This window comes from Arachis stenosperma, chromosome 6 (genome assembly GCF_014773155.1).
Source record: "Arachis stenosperma cultivar V10309 chromosome 6, arast.V10309.gnm1.PFL2, whole genome shotgun sequence".
Taxonomy (NCBI): Eukaryota; Viridiplantae; Streptophyta; class Magnoliopsida; order Fabales; family Fabaceae; genus Arachis; species Arachis stenosperma.
In genome coordinates, this window is record NC_080382.1 from 103,551,788 (window position 1) to 103,571,459 (window position 19,672).

Sequence of the window (19,672 nt, forward strand, 5' to 3'; positions counted from 1 at the left end):
AAATATCAAAGAGTATGTTGACGCTACCTTCAAACCGAAACCAGAAATACAGGTATCCCTCGAGGAGTATGATGAGTGGTGTTGTCTATGAAAGGGAAAAGAATTTAAATTTACAAGCAATGGAACAATGGGTCCTTAGATGATGGGCAAGAAAAGATACGATAAGAATTATGGATCTGGAAGAAAATTTCTTCCTTGTACAATTTTCTAATCACGAAGATTATTCTCATACCCTTTTTGAAGGACCCTGGATGATTGCCGACCACTATCTCCTAGTGCAAAGGTGGAGGTTGCTATTTATCCCAAAAGAGCTTAGTATTCAAAAGGTTGCTGTTTGGGTTAGGATTTCTAACCTCCCTGCTAAATTATATAACAAATATTTTCTTTGAAAGGTGGAAAATACCTTAGGTACTATGATTAAGGTTGACGAGCTCAATTCCATTCACTCTAGAAGAAGATTTGCAAGTATATGTATGAATAGAGAAACGGTAATAATTCTACCAGCAGTGATTATAACCTTTTTAGGCTATGGATGTTAGTCAAGAAAGAAAATATAACACTACAAAAAAAGCGGTAGATAGCGGCGATTTAGCGGTTTACAAAAACCGTTGCTAAATGAAATCTGACAGCGGTTGGTGCGACGGATCAGGTAAAGGCTTCTAAAAGCTCCTTATTTTGCAGTAGCTTTGTGTTAACCCCTACAACATGTCAATTTCGCAGTGGTTGTTGCAGCGGTCAATACCAGATACTCTGTTAGCAGTGGTTTTCTCCCAACCACCGCAATATATTTTTATCTCGAATTTTTATATTTAAACATTTCCATGTAAAATCTACTTAAGTTCTCACTATTATTTGAAAAATATGTTTAATACACTGTTACTTAATGCATTATATACATTTTTGGATTTGCATTACGTCAAAAATAATTCTTGAATTAAAAAAACATATATTGCTTAATAATGTGCACAAATTTACGAATTAGGTTTCCTCGTGTACTATTAGCGCATTTTAAGTTTGCATTCAAGCATAAATGTTAAAGAAAAAATCAAGTGAACGTCTAATTTTATAAAGCCAAACGTTCAATAGAGCATAAAGATCAGAATTCTTGAAGTAGACAAATAAGTAATGAGTCAAAATTTTTCTTCAACGTCGTATTGACCTGGCCAAAAATACTCTGTCACAAATCTACAACTTTCATGTTATAACAGATCTGATAAGTCATCTCCAAACTATGGCTTTTTGTTCAGATTGAAGCTCCGTTTGGCAGCATGTACCTCACATTCTCTTTGTTGGGTATATAAAGTTTCATTATCTTCTTCCGGAACCTTATTGAGTTCAACATGCCTGGAGATGTCAATTCCACCAAAGGAGATAGCATCTAAATCATCTTATGAATCAGTGTCTGCCCCCATCGAGAGTCTCATTAACTATTTTACTTGAATATTCAGCTGACACTGAAAATATTAACATACATACAATAATTTAAGTCTACTCAAAATAAAATGATAACTCCCAGGTCATTAGCTAATAATTAAGAAAAAAAACTGTGTTAAAATGGTAAAGAAACTTTAAAACTAAACAAAAAAAATTAACAACTACCATCTCCTTTGTCGGTAGTTTGGACAGATTTCTTGGAAATAAAACTCTGTAATAGAAAGTTCTATGTACTTCATTTTCTCTTTTGAAGCAATATCCAACTCAACAACATTTCTAAAGCACGTTTGCATAATAATAAAATGTATAGTTCATGGTCTTTTTTGTAAAGCATACTGTTTCTCTATGATGCACTTTCTATGCTAGATATTTATTTTTTACCTTTAATTCAGCATGTCTTCAGATGTCTTACCAGCTACACATGTCACAAAAACATACTCAAATTTCTCCTCGTGCATTGATCCCCATTTATGAAGTTCCTACAAATTTGAACATTAACATCACAAATGTTATTGCAGAAAATTTGTAAGCATATATCAACTTAAAATATATATATTATTCAAATGTAGTTTAACTCAAGTTTTTACGGGTATGCCTAACGAACAAACCTGCATATTAGCTTCATTTGCCGTTTTCAAGTATTTGTTAGAACAAGATCGTCCTAAAATAGCTTCCAACCAAGACCTAACATTCAATTTAAGAAACCATATGTCTCTAGCAACAGTAATTACATATTCCAATGAAGAAAATGGAGATGCCATAACCATTTCGTTAGCGAATTTTGTGCTTACACAGCATGATGAGAAGTCCTCCATTTTCATATCTCCTGTTACACCACCATTTTATGTTGACTATATTGGTCAGTCGTAACAATATTGAAATTCAAGATCATTTACTCGATATCATGATTTTTTTCATTGGAAATTAAAAAAAACAATAATGACGAACACAATACTTATTTGGAAACTGACTTTTGCTAGCAACAAACGTAGAAAGAAGCAAAAAATTTGTTTTTTTCATGAAAACCAACAAGAAATAAAAACTTAATTCGAATACGAAAATACAGATAGTAATGTAACCAGCAAACTACGTACATGATAAATACTATTAAACTTATTAAACACACATAGATCCTCTACAAATGACGTTCATGTTTTTTATATTTCCACTATGCCATATCATCGAAATTCTCATAAACATCATCGGTTGTGTCTTCTTTATCATCGTCCCTTGTCAAATGTAAATCACCGATGTCACCTCCCGTTGACATGTTCAACCTTGGTTGTGGAGAAAAAGCAGTTTCAACTTCTTTATTCTCTCCTCCCATGTCATATAAATCTCGTGGTTTTACATGAACCACTATACTCCATTCTTTATCTACTTTATCATGCACATAGTATACAAGATGAACTTCTGATGTCAATATGTACGGTTCATCCTCTTCTCGAACACCAGTATAAACGAGTGAAATTAACGTTAGTAAGACCCAGATGATCTTATTTGATGTCTCTACTCGTAGTTGTATCAACTCAAATATATTTGAACAAAATCACTGTGAAATGGCAGCTGTAGTTCAATTTGATTATGTCCATAATTTTTTCATAATATGGAACACTACCAACAACCACTCTATTGTCACGCATGTTTGCATAACTTGATAAGAATTATGTTGGGCATTAAGGGTTTAATACATTCAAAGTAATAAAATCCTAATGGAAGGGGGACAAGAAAAGAATGACATCAAGAAGAGGAATTTATTGGCATAAAGAGATGCAACGGAAACATAAAAGATAGATAAAAGTTTTTCTACTAGACTTCTATGATACCTGTTCTTAGCAACCTAGGTCACCGGAAAGGATTTCCTACTAGACCTTCAAAGAACTTGTCCTTGACAATCTAGATTAGAGGGATGAAAATTGAATCACTCAATCTTCTCCATGCAACAAGGGAAGCAAATCACTCACCTCACTTAATCACACAATAAAAACGTGCATAAATCACTAAGAAAATTTTATTCATTAAAAGTTATGTAAATTGTCTCATCAAAGGTGTTTAAATAGACCCCTAACAAACTAGCTAAAAGATAAGATAAGATAATTAATTTAAATCAGATTTGATCTTATTAGATTAGATCAGATTTGATTTAAATTTTAAAATCCTAAAGATATGATAACTAATTTAAATCATATTTGATTTAAATTTAAAATCCCTAAAAATACTACTAAGCAAATCAGAAGTAATTCAAATCTTCTAATAAACTCTAACAGCAAAACAAATTAAAAATAAATTACTAAAACTCGAAAATTAATAAAAATTATGCCTCCCATTGAATTTGAAAAGCTTTATTGGGCTTCTAGTTGTCCTGCCTTAGCCCAATGGGCCGTATGAATTGTCACCCTTTCAGCACTACTGTTTTTGAGACAGACTCTTGGTCTTCTTGATATCCAAGATTGGCATGGTACAATTCTTCTAGTATTCAGATCCTTGAATATGACAAGATTATCATTCTGCCCCTTAGCTCTAAAATAACGAAAACGCCCTCTTAAGCACGTATCATCACTTATATTAGATGAGACATAAACTCCAATATTTTAGATTTTCAACCCGTCTTCTTTTGTAATAGTTATAAACTTGTATCCATTGACGTTATACGTCCCAAAACATTTTGTCTGAAGCATGGGACCGTATGCTAATAATTTCATTTCTTTCAAATACTACATATTATTCATTGGAACCTGGCACCATATAACATCCATCGTTGATATAAAAATTGAATTTCATAAAGTTCAAATTCTAGAATAAATATTAGAGGATACACATGGAGAAAAAAGATTAGCATCCAAGACTGGTAATGTGATACTGGATGATTGTAAACTTGAGGGAAAAAATAAACCAAAACGTAAGTCTAAAATATATATATATATATATATTTAAAGAAGCAAAAGAGTTAGTAAATTAAAAATAAGCTTCAAAAAAATTATCTCCTCAATGAAAATTTTCAAAATTTTTAAAATAGAAAATAATTTAAGATTATTATATTTATTACAATAATTTATGAATAATTTAATATTAATAAAATATTTCACAAACAACAATTAACATAATTAAAAAAATACAAAAAGTTCAATGATACAATATGTCGTTAAAATCAATTCATTGTTTCTCCTTAAACAGAACAAAAATAATTGGGAAAAATAAAAACGATACAAAATTTATCTATTCGATTTAAATTAAAATATATTCAATATTAGTATTTTTAATACATACATAAATATGTTAACGTAAGATCGATATTTTAAATACAACAAATATATTATAAAATAACCAAAATGGTCATCGAAATAAAAAAGATCAGTTCAAAAAATTCTCTTAACGAGATTTTTAATTTGCACGAGTTAGGAATAAATTTTGAGGATACACATAAAGGGAAAAAAAATTAGCATCCAACACTAGTAATGTAGTACCTGGATGAATGTAAACTTGAGGGGAAAAAAAAAAAAGAAAATCACATAACACTGTTAGCCCCCTAACATTTGAGAAGAAGAATAGTTGAGAATATGAGTTTGTGATTATACGAGAGAATACAAGTTACTATATAGACTTTCAAGCACCTCTAAAATATAATTTACCAGGTTCGTTTTGAAGAAAAGATAAAAAAAAAAAAAAACATATTTGCTATCTGTCACCGCATTTTGAGTAACTGTACACTTACTTTTTAAACAGAAGACAAATTTTCATTTAGAATTAAGTAAATAAAAGGATAAAATAATTATAATGAGAAACGGGCCTTTAAATTCAAATAACTTAAAGTCTTAAACTTTAAATCCGTTGGCTAATTAACTAATCAGTGAATAATTTGATTGAGATAAAATTGATAGGAATTCAAAATTCACCCAAGATTTAAGACGTCAGTTTCTCCCATCTTCTTTATCTATTCCGCACCTCCTTCACCCAAAAGAAAAAAATCCTAAGGCAGCTTAAACCTCAGCTCACAAACCCTTCTAAGTGTATCGCAAGAACTCCAACCGGCTTCATCCTCTAGAGCGCCGCCACCCATTAATGTCGGACCGCCATCATTTGCTGTCGCTGCACGTCGTACGTGTCATCGGCCGTTGCTCCGTGGAAGGTCGCCCCCTCTTCGTCATTTGGACTTCCTGGAGTGATCGGCGTCGCAGCCTCCGTTGTCATCTGCAACAGCGTCTCTGTGTTCATCGATTAGCGAGTCATCGTCAACATGTGTCCTGATTTCGTCGCCTCTGAGGTCACTGTGAAGCAAATTATTTGAGACCTCCTGTCTCTATCTGACGGAACCCACTTCTATTCTCCATCGCCGAGGTATGTAATGCCTTTTGAAATAATGCTTTTTGGTGTTTCTGTAATACTTACATTGGTTGGAGTGGGTTTGTGGCTTCGATTTTTGCTGGAAACAGTCTTCTGCGATAATTTTGAGCTGGGGTTGCTGTCGTTGTCAATTTGTAATCCACAATAATCCATGTTTCATAGTGTGGTTAATGTGATTTGTCAAGTTCGGTTGTCTCAGAAACAATAACACTTTGAAATTTGTTGGTTTTTCATGTTATTGAGTTGAAAATAGGTGTTCGATTTAGAAGAGAGCAAGTATGAACTTCTTTCAAACCCTCAACTGGAATGCCCTATGCTTTGTTACCTGCATAAATCTGGATATCCATTCCTTTTGTTTATTTGGAGTAATTTGTTTGTTTTTGTAAAATTCATCCTAAATTTAAGTATTAGAGTGTAAATTGAGCAATGTAAATTCATAATATGCCATTCTCGTAAGCTTCCTGGAATGACACTTACTATTAGTTTGATTTACCAATATTTTTTGAATAATTGTATAAAAACTTAAATTATCCTCTATATTTTCTGTGAGTTTTGTGTTTTAGTTTGTGGTTTGTTTTGGGCTTTTAGCCTCTTTCTCTTATAAAAAAAATAGTAGCAATTATATATTTTTTGGGCCATTAATAAAAAGATCTTTATCAGTAATTATATAATTGCTGTTAAAATTTTTTAGTGATAAAGCATAACTCTGTGAATGTTTAATTAGTGAATATTTTTTATTTTTAGTAAAATAAATAGCCGCTAAAAATGATTTTCTAGTAGTAGGTAGTTTTGATCCAAATAAAAAATATTAAGAATAAAATTGAATGAATAAAAACGTTAAAAATAAAATTAAATAAAATTAAACATTAAATATTTTAAAAAAATACAAATATTAGACACTAAAAGTATATTTTATCTAACTTTTAATAACTAGTAGTAAATTAGCAGCCACTACGTGGCTAGTAATTGTCTTTTTTGAAAAAGAATTATTCGGTAATATCACATCTTGCCTTAGAAAGAGTTCAACCCACTTCAAATTTTAAAAATTGATATTATGGATACGAATATTACTTGGCAAAAAGGGTTATTGTGAAAATTAGAAATTTATTAGAAAAAAGAATAACTAATTTAGCGTCAGATTAATTAGTTTTTGGAAAAAAGTATTTTTTATTTTTTATAAATGTTATTTTTATATTTGGATAATTTTTTTAAGAATTTTTAAATATTTAAAGTCCTTTTATTAATTTTATTTGGATAAAGAAAGTAGAAAGTACTTATTTTAATTAAATTATATAAAGGACATGTATAAAAAATTTCCCAGTCAATGTTTGTTTCTTTTATCCTTCTCTTCATGAGCTTGTAAATACTATTTATATTCTTTGTAATGAGAAACGTAATTAACATGTAAAAAAAATGTATAATATTCTTTACTCCAAATAAGAAAAAAAATTGAAAAACATAAAAAGAAAAGCTTTGGAATTAAAGTAATAAATCTCATAATCAAACACAAATAATAAGAAAGTAAAGCTCTAGAATTAAATTTAAAAGGGAAAATGTACATGGAAGGTGTGCGACTAGTGGAGCACAACCTTCGAATGTGTTTTTGCTGAAAATCGAAATGATGACAAGTGTGAAAAACTTTGAGAAAATATATAAATATAAATATGGAGAAAAAATAGGATTTGAAGAAAAAAATAGAATATAAATTATAGTTATTGATTATGATAAAAAATAATTTTGGTAAAGAAAATAATTAAAAACTTATTTTATTTGTATTTTTAAAAATAAAGTATTGTTATTTTAAAAAAAATCAAATAATTTTTTTATAAAAATATATTTTTTAAAAAGCATATCCGAACATATTTAAAATTTAATAAAAGTGTTTTATTTAAAAAAAAAATCAATAAGAAAGGTCAATCCAAACAAACGATTATTTTTCTATTAAGGCCTTGAATGTTTTTTTAATAGTAGATAGGTTAGATGAATTTCTAATTTTAAATTACAATAATAAAAAGTAGCATATTGATATTACTTTTTCTAATAACTGACATGTAAAATTATAAATTTGGACCTAAAATTATGTTTGTCAACGAATTTTTTTTTTAAAGAAAGAATATGGTTATTTCGTAATATATATTGGATATTTTTAAATCATTGGAAATATATTAAGATTGCATATATGGAATGAATTTTTTTTATGGGAATTTTTTGGTGAAAAATAAAATTAAATAAAAAGTGAATATTTTTACTAAATTTATAAAACATATATACATTATACATGATAATTTTGTTAAAAACATTTTATTTACTAAAAAAACATCACTCTTCACTTTAGCATTATCGCTTCTTTTGTACTATATTTCATTTAACCATACATGGTAAATGCATGGTACTAGATTATTAGATCTGAAATATATTATATAATAAAATCCATAATGATTTTTTCTTATGAAGAGTCTACAATAATTTTGAGGGTTATGATAGCATGAAATTTCCTAATAAGATATATATGAAGTTTGGTGTTTAAAAGATACAATTCATGTTACCCTAGTTTTAATATCTTTTCCTTTATGTTTGTGTATGTTGCGTGCGTGGAGCTTGAGCACCCAACTAGCTTTTGTCAAAGGCAGTAATTGAGAGAGACTTGGTTAGAATGTGAGCAAGTTGAGAAATAGAAGGAACATGAACAACATAAAGCCTTGCATGTAAGATCAAACTATTTATAGCATGGATCAGTGTTATCACCGGTGATCAACATGTATGTCATCAACATAACTAAGAATAAACATTTTTGAAGATTTGTAAATCCAGTAAACAAGGAAGGATTTGATTTAATATTATTAAATCCAAAGTTAAAAGAATGTAGAGCCAAACTTAGTGTACCAAGTTCAAGGAACTTATTTTAACGAGGAATGTTAGAAGGCTGTTAGAATTTATTATTTTTTTTTATTAATATTTAAAAGTATGAGATAAAATATGTTGTTAAATTATACTAGACTAAAGAAATTAGATTAAAAAAATTAAATTAACAGATAAATAATGACCAAAAAAAATAAATTTTAATGACCTCCTAATATTTCTCTATTTTAATTCATAATTGGCTTTAGAAAAAATTATATATTCTAAAAAATTATTAAGAAAATTTAATTATTAAAAAACTGTTAATGCTAAAATTATTTAAAAAGATTAATATCTATAATATTAAAAAAAATCTTTTTATAAAAAAATAAATATATTATGAATTATTTTTTTATTTATTTTTCATAATTTTTATTACAATAATTTTCATTCTTCTTGAAATCTTAGTCATCTTTATAATTATTTATTTTTTCATTATTTATGCTGTCTTTCATTTTTTTTTTTTTCTGTTTTTTTGTCTCTTCTTTTCTTCGCCTCATAGAATGGATCTAACCCTTGTGATTCACTTTGGACAGTTATTAATGTACGTAGAAGACACTGCAATTCCTTATGTGGTATATAACTTGAGGAGGGAATATTAGTAATATTTCACAAATAAATCAGTTCTTGTAAGCTTAAGGTTTAATCGAGTACCGAAGAGTTTACTAGACTAGGTCACAAAATGGTAAAAACAAAAAAAAAACACATTTTAAAGACTTTCTAATACAAGTATTTATGAATTTACAGAATTTTTTTTAATTTTTAATTGATCAAATATAACCTTAATTAATTTTTAATTGATCAAATATAACCTTAATTAACTGTTATCTGATCAATGACTATTGATCAACGGTAAATTTAGGAGGTTTTTTAGCAGGTTGAAGATGATTTGTTAGATTCTTACTATTGAAGGTATATATAATGCTTGTTGTTTCAATGTAACAAAGTTATCATCATCTAATTTTTAGTTATTATCTAGATTTTTTTTATTAATAGTAAATATAGGTTTATTTATTCTAATTTTTTATACAACAAAAATACATAAAGAGTACATAATGTAAAAAATGAAATAACTTAACAATTTTTTTTAAATTTATTTTTTATTGAATCTTTGGTCACTTTTAACCTTTTAGGATTTTTTTTCTTGAATCTTTTGTTTCTATGATCTTGTGTATGAGAACAACAAAATTAGAAACCATTGAGGTGGAGGATTAGAGAACAATATAGATAGAAGCCATGCAGGTGGAATCGATTGAGGAAGCTGAGTGACCGCTTGGATTAATGATCGAAGCTTGACACAAAGGAGGACAACATGGACAGAAGCCATGGAGGTGGAGGATCGGAACTGGAGATAAAGGAGGCCAATAAAAAAAATCTTACTCTAAATTATTTAAATATTGATAATTTGATGAATTAAAAAAAATTGAAAAAAAAATAAATTTTTATAATTTTAAAAAGAATAAAAATTTTTTAATATAATTTATTGAATTATTACATTTTATATATTATGTACTATTTATATATTCCTATTATATAAAAGATTACAATAAATAAATCTAGCTCTGTTATTAATAAAAAAAATTTAGATAACATCGGTGATAGAATAGAGGAGAAATTTTGAATTTGCAGTGCTGGTGATGAGTGCCATTAGAATATTAAGAACCGAACTCTTAATACTATGGAACAAATTCGGGAAGAATATAAATAAAAGTACCAGTGAAGAAGAAAATAGAGTAGCAATAATTGAATGAAGGATTGAGTTAACATGAATGAATTCAAAACAATATTAATTATTTGTAGAATAGTAAACTAAGCTATTTAAAAATTACCTAACAAATCTAAACGTAATAAGCATGTGACTAATCAGCTAATTGATTCTAACTTTCACATCAGAATCTATTTAATGCTTCTGTGCTTATCCTGTTAATAATGTATATGCAACATTTACAGAATGGCAGTGGAAAGTGGTGTTCCTACCCTGGCCCAATAATAAAGGCCCAGGTCCAAATAAGAGGCCTAGTTCAGAGGATTAAGCCTTACTAAACACTAACTTTTACACTTAGAAGTCGGTGTCAAACCCGACTTACTCCCAAGAAGTCGGGACGGAGAATAGTTGGCAGATAAACACTCATTCAAATGAGTAACTGTCCCTAAAATCTCTCTAACTACTTTAATCAAGTCATATCTTAACCTCCCTAAGATAATGGAACGGTTAACACCCTAAAAATATGGCACTACTCCAACGGTGGTTATTGGCTCACCACTACAAATACACTGACACCCCTCAGGTATCTCTAAGCCCAATACTCTCTTGACCTGCTCACACCCTTGCTAACTTAGGCATCGGAGTGTCTTTGCAGGTACCACCCCCCATTCACGCACGATCACAAGTCGGAAGGAGGCTCCAACACGCAAACCAGCTCGGAAGCCACCATCCGCGGACGATTGGGCCAACCAAAGCCATACGTCTTATTAATCTCCGGTTACCCATCGTAACATTGGCGCCGTTGTCGGGGACCTGAGAGATCATCCAACGATGGCAGATAGATCCCACGAAGAAGGCCATGTGGAGACAGACTCTGAACAAGAGAATCTAGACACAGGCAACAACGATGTGGACCTCACCCTCCACCGAGAAATCGATAATCAACACAGGGAAGGCACTTTCGGAATAAAGAATCCGAAGGCGAACTCCTCAGAAGAGCGCGAATCAGAAAAAGAAGGACCACCCCATGTAACTGAACTCATGGGATTAGTCCACAGCCGCCTGGAACAATTAGAGCAAGAGCGAGAACGACAAAAGGAAACTGAAAAGAGCCTAAAAGAGGAGATGGAACGACGAAAAGAGTTAGAAAGAAAGCTCTTACAGTTGGAATCCTCCCTCAAAAGTCGCAACTCCCGCGATGAACAAGAAGAACCACCCTTAGGTGGGGAGGATCCCTTCAGCGAGGACATCATGAGGGCTAAAGTTCCGAGAAACTTCAAAAGCCCTGACATGGACCTCTATGACGGGACCACGGATCCGAAGCATCACCTGAGCAACTTCAAAAGTCGGATGTACCTAGCTGACGCTTCCGACGCCACACGGTGCAAGGCCTTCCCGACCACTCTATCAAAGGCAGCGATGAAGTGGTTCGACAGCCTCCCCCCGAGGTCGGTTACTAGTTTTGAAGACCTCTCGAGGAAGTTTTTGATGAGGTTCTCAATCCAGAAAGACAAAGTGAAACATGCACCGAGCCTCCTGGGAATAAAACAGGAGGTCGGAGAATCTTTACGAACCTATATGGAAAGGTTCAACAAAGCATGTTTGGAGATTCAAGACCTACCCACCGAAGCAGTAATAATGGGGTTAGTCAATGGACTTAGGGAAGGCCCTTTCTCGCAGTCCATATCCAAAAGACACCCCACCTCCTTGAGTGATGTACAGGAAAGAGCTGAAAAGTACATCAACATGGAGGAAAACGCCAAATTAAGAGACCTGAGTTGGCGACCCGGACCCCCTCCCTCAACAAAAGAGAGGGAAAGGGAAACCAAGAAAAAAGAAGAACTCGGTCTCGAAAGGCCAAGAAAATATCACTCTTATACTCCTCTGAAAGTCTCTATAGTGGACGTATACAGAGAGATTTGTAACACTGAGAGATTGCCACCCCCTAGACCCATTAAAAATAAAAAAGGGAGAAGCCGCAACGATTACTGCGAGTACCATAAGATATATGGTCACTCCACAAACGACTGTTACGACCTTAAAAATGTGATAGAAAAGCTGGCTAGAGAAGGTCGGCTTGATAGATATCTCATAGAAAGGTCGGACGGTCACGGAAAGAGAAAGCGAGACGACATGGATAGAAGAGACCCACCACCGCAGACACCAGAGAGACATATCCACATGATCTCAGGAGGGTTCGCGGGAGGAGGACTCACCAAATCCTCTCGCAAAAGACATCTCAAAAGAGTCTATCAGGTCGGGGAAGAGCCATCCGACCTCCCTACCATTTCATTCACAAAAGAAGATGGGCGAGGAATAATCCCTGGACATGATGATCCAGTGGTGATAACCATGATCCTAGCAAATGCCCATCTCCACAAAACCCTGGTGGACCAAGGAAGCTCGGCGGACATCCTTTTTAAGCCCGCCTTCGACAAGCTAGGGTTAGATGAGAAAGAATTAAGAGCTTACCCCGACACCCTATACGGATTAGGGGACACGCCAATAAAACCACTAGGATTTTTACCCCTTCACACTACTTTTGGAAAAGGGGAAAAATCAAAGACTCTGAGTATAGACTTCATAGTCATCGATGTGGGGTCAACATATAATGCTCTAATCGGCAGAGCTACCCTCAATCGACTCGGAGCAGTGGTATCTACTCCTCACCTCTGCATGAAATTTCCGACCTCAGCGGGAATAGCAACAGTAAGGGGAGATCAAAAGTTGGCAAGGAAGTGCTACAATGAAAGCCTAAACCTAAGGGGAAAGGACAGAGAAGTTAACACAATAGAGCTCGGTGGCGCAAGGGCCAGAGAAGAGCTGCGACCACAACCGGGAGGAAAAACCGAGGAGATACAGGTTAGCAAAGAGGAAGGGAAGAACACTCATATAGGAGCCAACCTAGGGGAAACTCTAAAGCAAGGGTTAACTAGGCTCCTAAGAGATAATTCCGACCTCTTCGCCTGGAAGGCCTCTGACATGCCTGGGATTGACCCCGAGCTCATGTCCCACAAGCTCTCGGTTTATCCAGGATCCCGACCTGTACAACAAAGAAGACGCAAGCTCGGCCCAGAACGAGCCCTAATAGTGGAAGAACAAGTACAGGTGCTCCTGGAAGCTGGCTTCATCAGAGAAGTCAAGTACCCAACATGGCTAGCCAATGTAGTGCTAGTCAAAAAACAGAATGGCAAATGGAGAATGTGTGTCGACTACACCGACTTAAATAAGGCATGTCCTAAGGACCCTTACCCCTTGCCAAGTATCGATACCCTAGTAGACTCTAGCTCGGGGTACCAATACTTATCATTTATGGACGCCTACTCGGGATATAATCAAATCCCAATGTATGAGCCAGACCAAGAGAAAACATCATTCATCACACCCAGAGCTAATTTTTGCTACGTGGTCATGCCATTCGGATTAAAGGATGCGGGGGCCATATATCAAAGGTTGATGAATAAAGTGTTTTTCCCTCACCTGGGGAGTCTAATGGAAGTATACGTCGACGACATGCTGGTAAAAACAAAGAAAGAAGACGACCTCTTGACAGACCTCTCGCAAGTCTTCGACACTATAAGGCTGCACGGGATGAGACTAAATCCCGCAAAATGCGCCTTCGCAGTGGAAGCAGGGAAATTTCTAGGATTTATGCTAACACAAAGGGGGATCGAAGCCAATCCCGACAAGTGTAGAGCCATTCTAGAAATGAAAAGTCTGACTTGTTTGAGAGAAGTCCAGCAGCTAAATGGCCGACTCGCAGCCCTCTCCAGATTTCTGTCAGGATCGGCACTGAAATCCCTTCCACTATTTTCCTTATTAAGGAAGGGATGCCAGTTCGAATGGACTCCTGAATGCGAGGAGGCATTCCAGGAGTTCAAAAAGTTTTTAAGCCAACCTCCTATTCTAACCCGACCAGTACCTGGGAAAGAACTCGTCTTGTACTTATCCGTAGCAAACAAGGCTGTCTCATCAGCCCTGATAAAAGAAGACGATGTCAGACAACATCCAGTCTATTTCAGCAGTAAAGTTCTACAAGGCCCTGAACTAAGGTACCACAAACTAGAAAAGTTTGCCTACTCCTTAGTAATAGCCTCACGAAGGCTACGACCCTACTTTCAGGCCCATACGATAAGAGTCCGAACGAACCAACCCATGAAGCAAATCCTCCAAAAGACGGATATTGCAGGTAGAATGGTCCAATGGGCAATAGAGCTTTCCGAGTTCGACTTAAGATATGAAACTCGGACAGCAATCAAAGCTCAATGCCTTGCCGACTTCGTTGCAGAATACGCAGGTGATCAAGAGGAAAAACCAACTATATGGGAACTCTATGTAGATGGATCCTCCAACAAAACGGGAAGCGGCGCAGGCATAATATTGGTAGATGAAAGAGGAACCCAGATAGAGGTTTCTCTAAAATTTGAATTTCCAGCCTCAAATAATCAGGCAGAATATGAAGCCTTGATTGCTGGGCTAAAACTAGCAGAAGAAGTCGGTGCAACAAAGGTGATGATATACAGCGACTCGCAGGTGGTGACCTCCCAAATAAGTGGAGAGTATCAGGCAAAGGACCCAAATATGAAGAGGTACTTGGAAAAAACTTTGGAATATCTTGGGCGCTTTGCAGAAACCGAGGTCAAACACATAACTCGGGATCTAAACAGCAGAGCAGACGCCCTATCCAAGTTAGCAAGTACCAAACCAGGAGGGAACAATAGAAGCCTGATCCAAGAAACCCTCCAAGAACCCTCAGTAATAAAAGATAAACAAGAAGTACTTGAGGTAGGCGCTTTAAACCTCGGATGGATGAACCCCTTAGTTGAATACATGAAATTCGACATCCTCCCTAACGAGGAGAAAGAAGCTAAAAAGATCCGAAGGGAAGCACAACACTACACCTTGGTAAGAAATATCCTCTACAGAAGGGGGATATCAACACCATTGTTAAAGTGTGTACCGACCTCGAGAACCACCGAGGTATTGGAGGAAGTACATAGTGGAATCTGCGGAAATCATCTCGGAGCAAGGTCACTAGCCAGGAAAGTAATCCGAGCCGGATTCTATTGGCCGACCTTGCAGAAAGATGCCACAGAATTTGTTAAAAAATGTCAACCATGCCAAATGCATGCAAATTTCCACGTGGCTTCACCAGAAGAGCTTATCAGTATCACTTCTCCATGGCCTTTTGCAAAATGGGGAATGGATTTGTTAGGTCCTTTTCCCCAAGCGCCTGGACAAGTCAAATACCTGATCGTGGGAATAGATTATTTCACAAAGTGGATAGAAGCAGAAACATTGGCCACCATCACCGCTCAAAGAAGTCGGAGGTTCCTCTACAAAAATATCATCACAAGATATGGGATACCTTATTCCATCACTACGGATAATAGAACCCAATTCACCGATGCTACCTTTAGAAGCTTAGTAGCCAATATGAAAATCAAACATCAGTTCACCTCGGTGGAGCACCCACAAGCCAATGGGCAAGCCGAGGCAGCCAACAAAATCATACTGGCAGGACTAAAGAAGAGACTGCAAGAAGCAAAAGGGGCTTGGGCTGAAGAGCTCCCTCAAGTGCTATGGGCTTACAGGACAACACCCCAATCCGCCACTGGAGAAACACCCATCCGATTAGTCTATGGTGTGGAGGCAATGATACCAATAGAAATCAATGAGCAAAGCCCAAGGGTAATTCTCCACGACGAGATCGGAAACATACAGGGGCACAAAGAGGAGCTCGACCTGCTCCCCGAAGTCCGAGAAGATGCCCAGATAAGAGAAGCAACGTTAAAGCAAAGGATGACTACAAGGTACAACAAAAAAGTCATTCGAAGAACATTTGCTCCAGATGATTTGGTCTTCATCAGAAACGACATTAGAGTCAACAAATCAGGAGAAGGAAAGCTCGCCGCAAATTGGAAGGGACCATACAAAGTCAATGAAGTTTTAGGAAAAGGTTATTACAAAATAATCGACCTGAACGGCACTGAGCTCCCGAGGTCGTGGCATGCTTGTAATATGAAAAGGTACTATAGTTAAAAACTCTACTCCCTGATGTACTCTTTTCCCAACTTCATGATTTTTTCCCAAAAGGGTTTTTTTCTGGAGAAGGGTTTTTAACGAGGCATCATAGTAGAGGCTAAGGGAAATAGATTATCAAAACCCTTAGTAGCAAAAAAGGTACCTCCCCGATTAATAAAGATCTTTTTTCATCTACGATATCTCTTATAAAATCCTTTTCATTTTTTATTTTTTAAGTCTTTCTACGAAACGCGCCGACTTAAACTCGACAAAACGTGAAAATCCCATGAACCGACCTAAAAGGTCGTCAGGATAAAACGACGAGGTACAAGTCGGTGTAAAGAGGTTATAAGAAGTCGATCGTAAAAACTCGGGAACAAATCCGACTCATAAGTCGAAACGAGATCCCGGGTAGAAAAGCTCGAAAATATTTCGATCCATAAATCGGAGTAAAGGACCGAGTAAAAGAAAAACGCATCGCAAAAATAACCTAAGTCATAAGAACTCACTAAAACTAAGTTGAGTATGAGGGATAACGAAAAGAGATAGGAAAACCTAGGAAGAAGTTTAAAGGCTGTCCCAAAAGCCCTTAAACAAAAAAGCTCAGAAAAAAGCAAAAAGAAAGGTTTTCAAGAAAAGGTCAAGGGAATTCAGAAAATCATACACGCATAAGGTAACTTAAACCCTTATCCAAAAAAGGGTATTTATTTTGTTAAGTTAAAACCCTTATTAGGGCACGTGTAAAATATTTTGTTTACGGCCTCAAAGGGCCAAAGAAAATTGTTCAAACTAGAAATAAATAAAGAGTTTAAAAAACGGGGGCCCACACGCCGGACCCCAAATAGCCACAAGTCATTTTTTAGAAGGATCACCACCACCGGAATCAGGAGGAGCGCCACCAGAGGTATCCATGGGAGATGAAGAGATAGGAGGAACTGCTGAAGAACACGGAGCATCTTTGGAATGAGGAGGGGACTCAATGATCCTCTGCCCCCGAGTCTTCAATTCTGACTCGGAAACAATTACGGGGGCAGGAGGATCCACGATGGCACCATCAATAACAACTTTGTCAGGATGTAAAGGAGAAAGATCCAAGTCGGGAGCAATCACCCTGACTTGCTCCAAGAAAATCCTCCAAGACTCCTCGGCGCCATCAGCAATTGAGTCCTCCAACTCATCATATGCCTTCCGAGAATTCAGCAAATCATTCTTCACAGACACAAGATCCTTGAATAAGCTTTGATAGCTGGCCTGCGCCGTCTTCCTCAACTCCATCTCCATGTTGTACTGGGCCTGCAAAGCCTTCCCCTTCTCCCGGAAGGTATCTCTCTCCTCCCTCAGCTTGGCAATCTCCTTCTTCAACTCTCCCTCATGCTCCTGATATGAGCGAAGCCTTCCCTCTAGCTCTTCGACCTTCGAGGTCGTCCCTAAAGAGCTGAGGGGAGCCTTCTCAAAGATATCCAAGAGCTTACCACAAACCCCCGCCGCCTTGAGACTCCCCTCGACCATAGTGGTAAGGTGGCCCCGAACAGACATATCATCCATGCCTATACGAACATGGGGATAGATATTCTTTCGGACAAACTCAATAGCATCCGCCTTAACCTCAGAAGCACCAGACTCTAAAGTCTTGCGCTTCTTTGGATCAGGGGAAGGTCGGACAACGGGGAGCGACTGAGGGGGAGCTGAAGAAGAAATTACGATAGGCTTGGAAAGAGTCCCAACGTTCCGAGGAGGAGGAGGAGAGATAACCTTGGCACCACCGGCCCGAGCGCGAGACTTGGCCTTGGCCTCCTGGACTCTTTGGAAAGATTCTTGAGCATTTGTCTTAGCCATTTCTGAAAGAGAAAAACAATAGCTAAAGAATCAAACAAGTCGGAATGATCAGTTGATAAGTCGGAAATTCAAAAACAAGAAAAAGCTACCTAGCTGCGCCTGGACAAAGGTCGGAGACCCTTGGAGAAACTTCTTAGTATCCAAATATGGGGCCCTCCCCCACACTTCTCGGAGGAACCCCACAATGGCAGCCTCTACTTCATCCAGGTCGTCCAGACCATATTTCTCACAAGGGGAGGCTTCCAGCCAATATAAGGGAAAGCGAGGGGAAGAGTTATCATCTAGAAAAAAGGGGTGGTGACCCTCTACAGCTTGCACTTTGAAAAAATAATTTTTGAAGTCATGGAAGGATTCGTCAAAAAGGGTGAAAATCCTTCAACCTTGTATGGCTCGGAAGGACACCCATTGCTGTTTGTTGTTTAGCCCACTAAAGGGCTTAGTCATGTGGAAAAGACACTACAAAAAAAAAGGCCTATGGCCACGGTAAAAAACCGTGACCATAGCTAGTAAAAAGGGTGACTATAGATCTATGGTCACGGTTTTGGACCTATGGTCACGGTTTTTTACCGTGGTCTATTCTCTCGTGGCTATAGGTCTATGGTCACGGTTTTTTGAGCTATGGTCACGGTTTTTATGGTCACGGTTTCAATTTTCAAAATCTGACACTTTAGGCCACGTTTTTTTACCGTGACCATAGGTTAATCTATGGTCAGGGTAAAAAACCGTGACCATAGCCTTATCTATGGTCACGGTTTTCACCGTGACCATAGCCTATATGGTCACCCCTCCTTAAAACCGTGACCATAGATAAGGCTATGGTCACGATTTTCACCGTGGCCATAGCCTCTATGGTCACCCTTCCTTAAAACCGTGACCATAGCCCTATCTATGGTCACGGTTTTTCACCGTGGCCATAGACTCTATGGTCACCCTCCTTAAAACCGTGACCATAGCCTATCTATGGTCACGGTTTTTCACCGTGGCCATAGCCTCTATGGTCACCCCTCCTTAAAACCGTGACCATAGATAGGGCTATGGTCACGGTTTTTCACCGTGACCATAGACTCTATGGTCACCCTCCTTAAAACCGTGACCATAACCCTATCTATGGTCACGATTTTTCGCCGTGACCATAGCCTTATCTATAGTCACCCTATTTTAAAACCGTGATCATAATTTATTCTATTTTTTAGATTTATTTTTTTAAAGCATAATCAGATCCCAAAATTATGATAATCACAAAATAAGTCTAAAAGAAAAAATTCAATAAATCTAAATCATAAAATTTACATTATAAACTATATATTTTTTTAGTCCAAACAAGACAAATTAAAATATGGTATAATTTATCCATTACATGTAATACCAGGTAGAAGCTATTAAAAAAATTACAAAAGACATCAAAATATTATACTGTGAAAACAAAAATATTCT

General features: G+C 36.0%; 1 protein-coding gene across 1 annotated transcript; it reads right to left on the bottom strand.

Annotated features, from left to right (window-relative positions):
* Positions 1–1,817: 1,817 nt before the first annotated feature.
* On the bottom strand, positions 1,818–2,249 carry LOC130934351 (uric acid degradation bifunctional protein TTL-like). Its single transcript, XM_057863929.1, has 2 exons — positions 2,043–2,249; positions 1,818–1,913 (listed from the first exon to the last, which is right to left on the bottom strand). Exons 1-2 carry the CDS (start codon positions 2,247–2,249, stop codon positions 1,818–1,820), a joined length of 303 nt encoding a protein of 100 aa, XP_057719912.1.
* Between the last annotated feature and the right edge of the window lie 17,423 nt (positions 2,250–19,672).

Excerpts from the sequence above, each read along its gene's own strand:
- LOC130934351 (XM_057863929.1), bottom strand. The coding sequence starts at position 2,249 with ATGGAGGACTTCTCATCATGCTGTGTAAGCACAAAATTCGCTAACGAA. Across the intron at positions 1,914-2,042 it reads CAAATGAAGCTAATATGCAG|GAACTTCATAAATGGGGATC; the intron begins GTTTGTTCGTTA and ends TCAAATTTGTAG.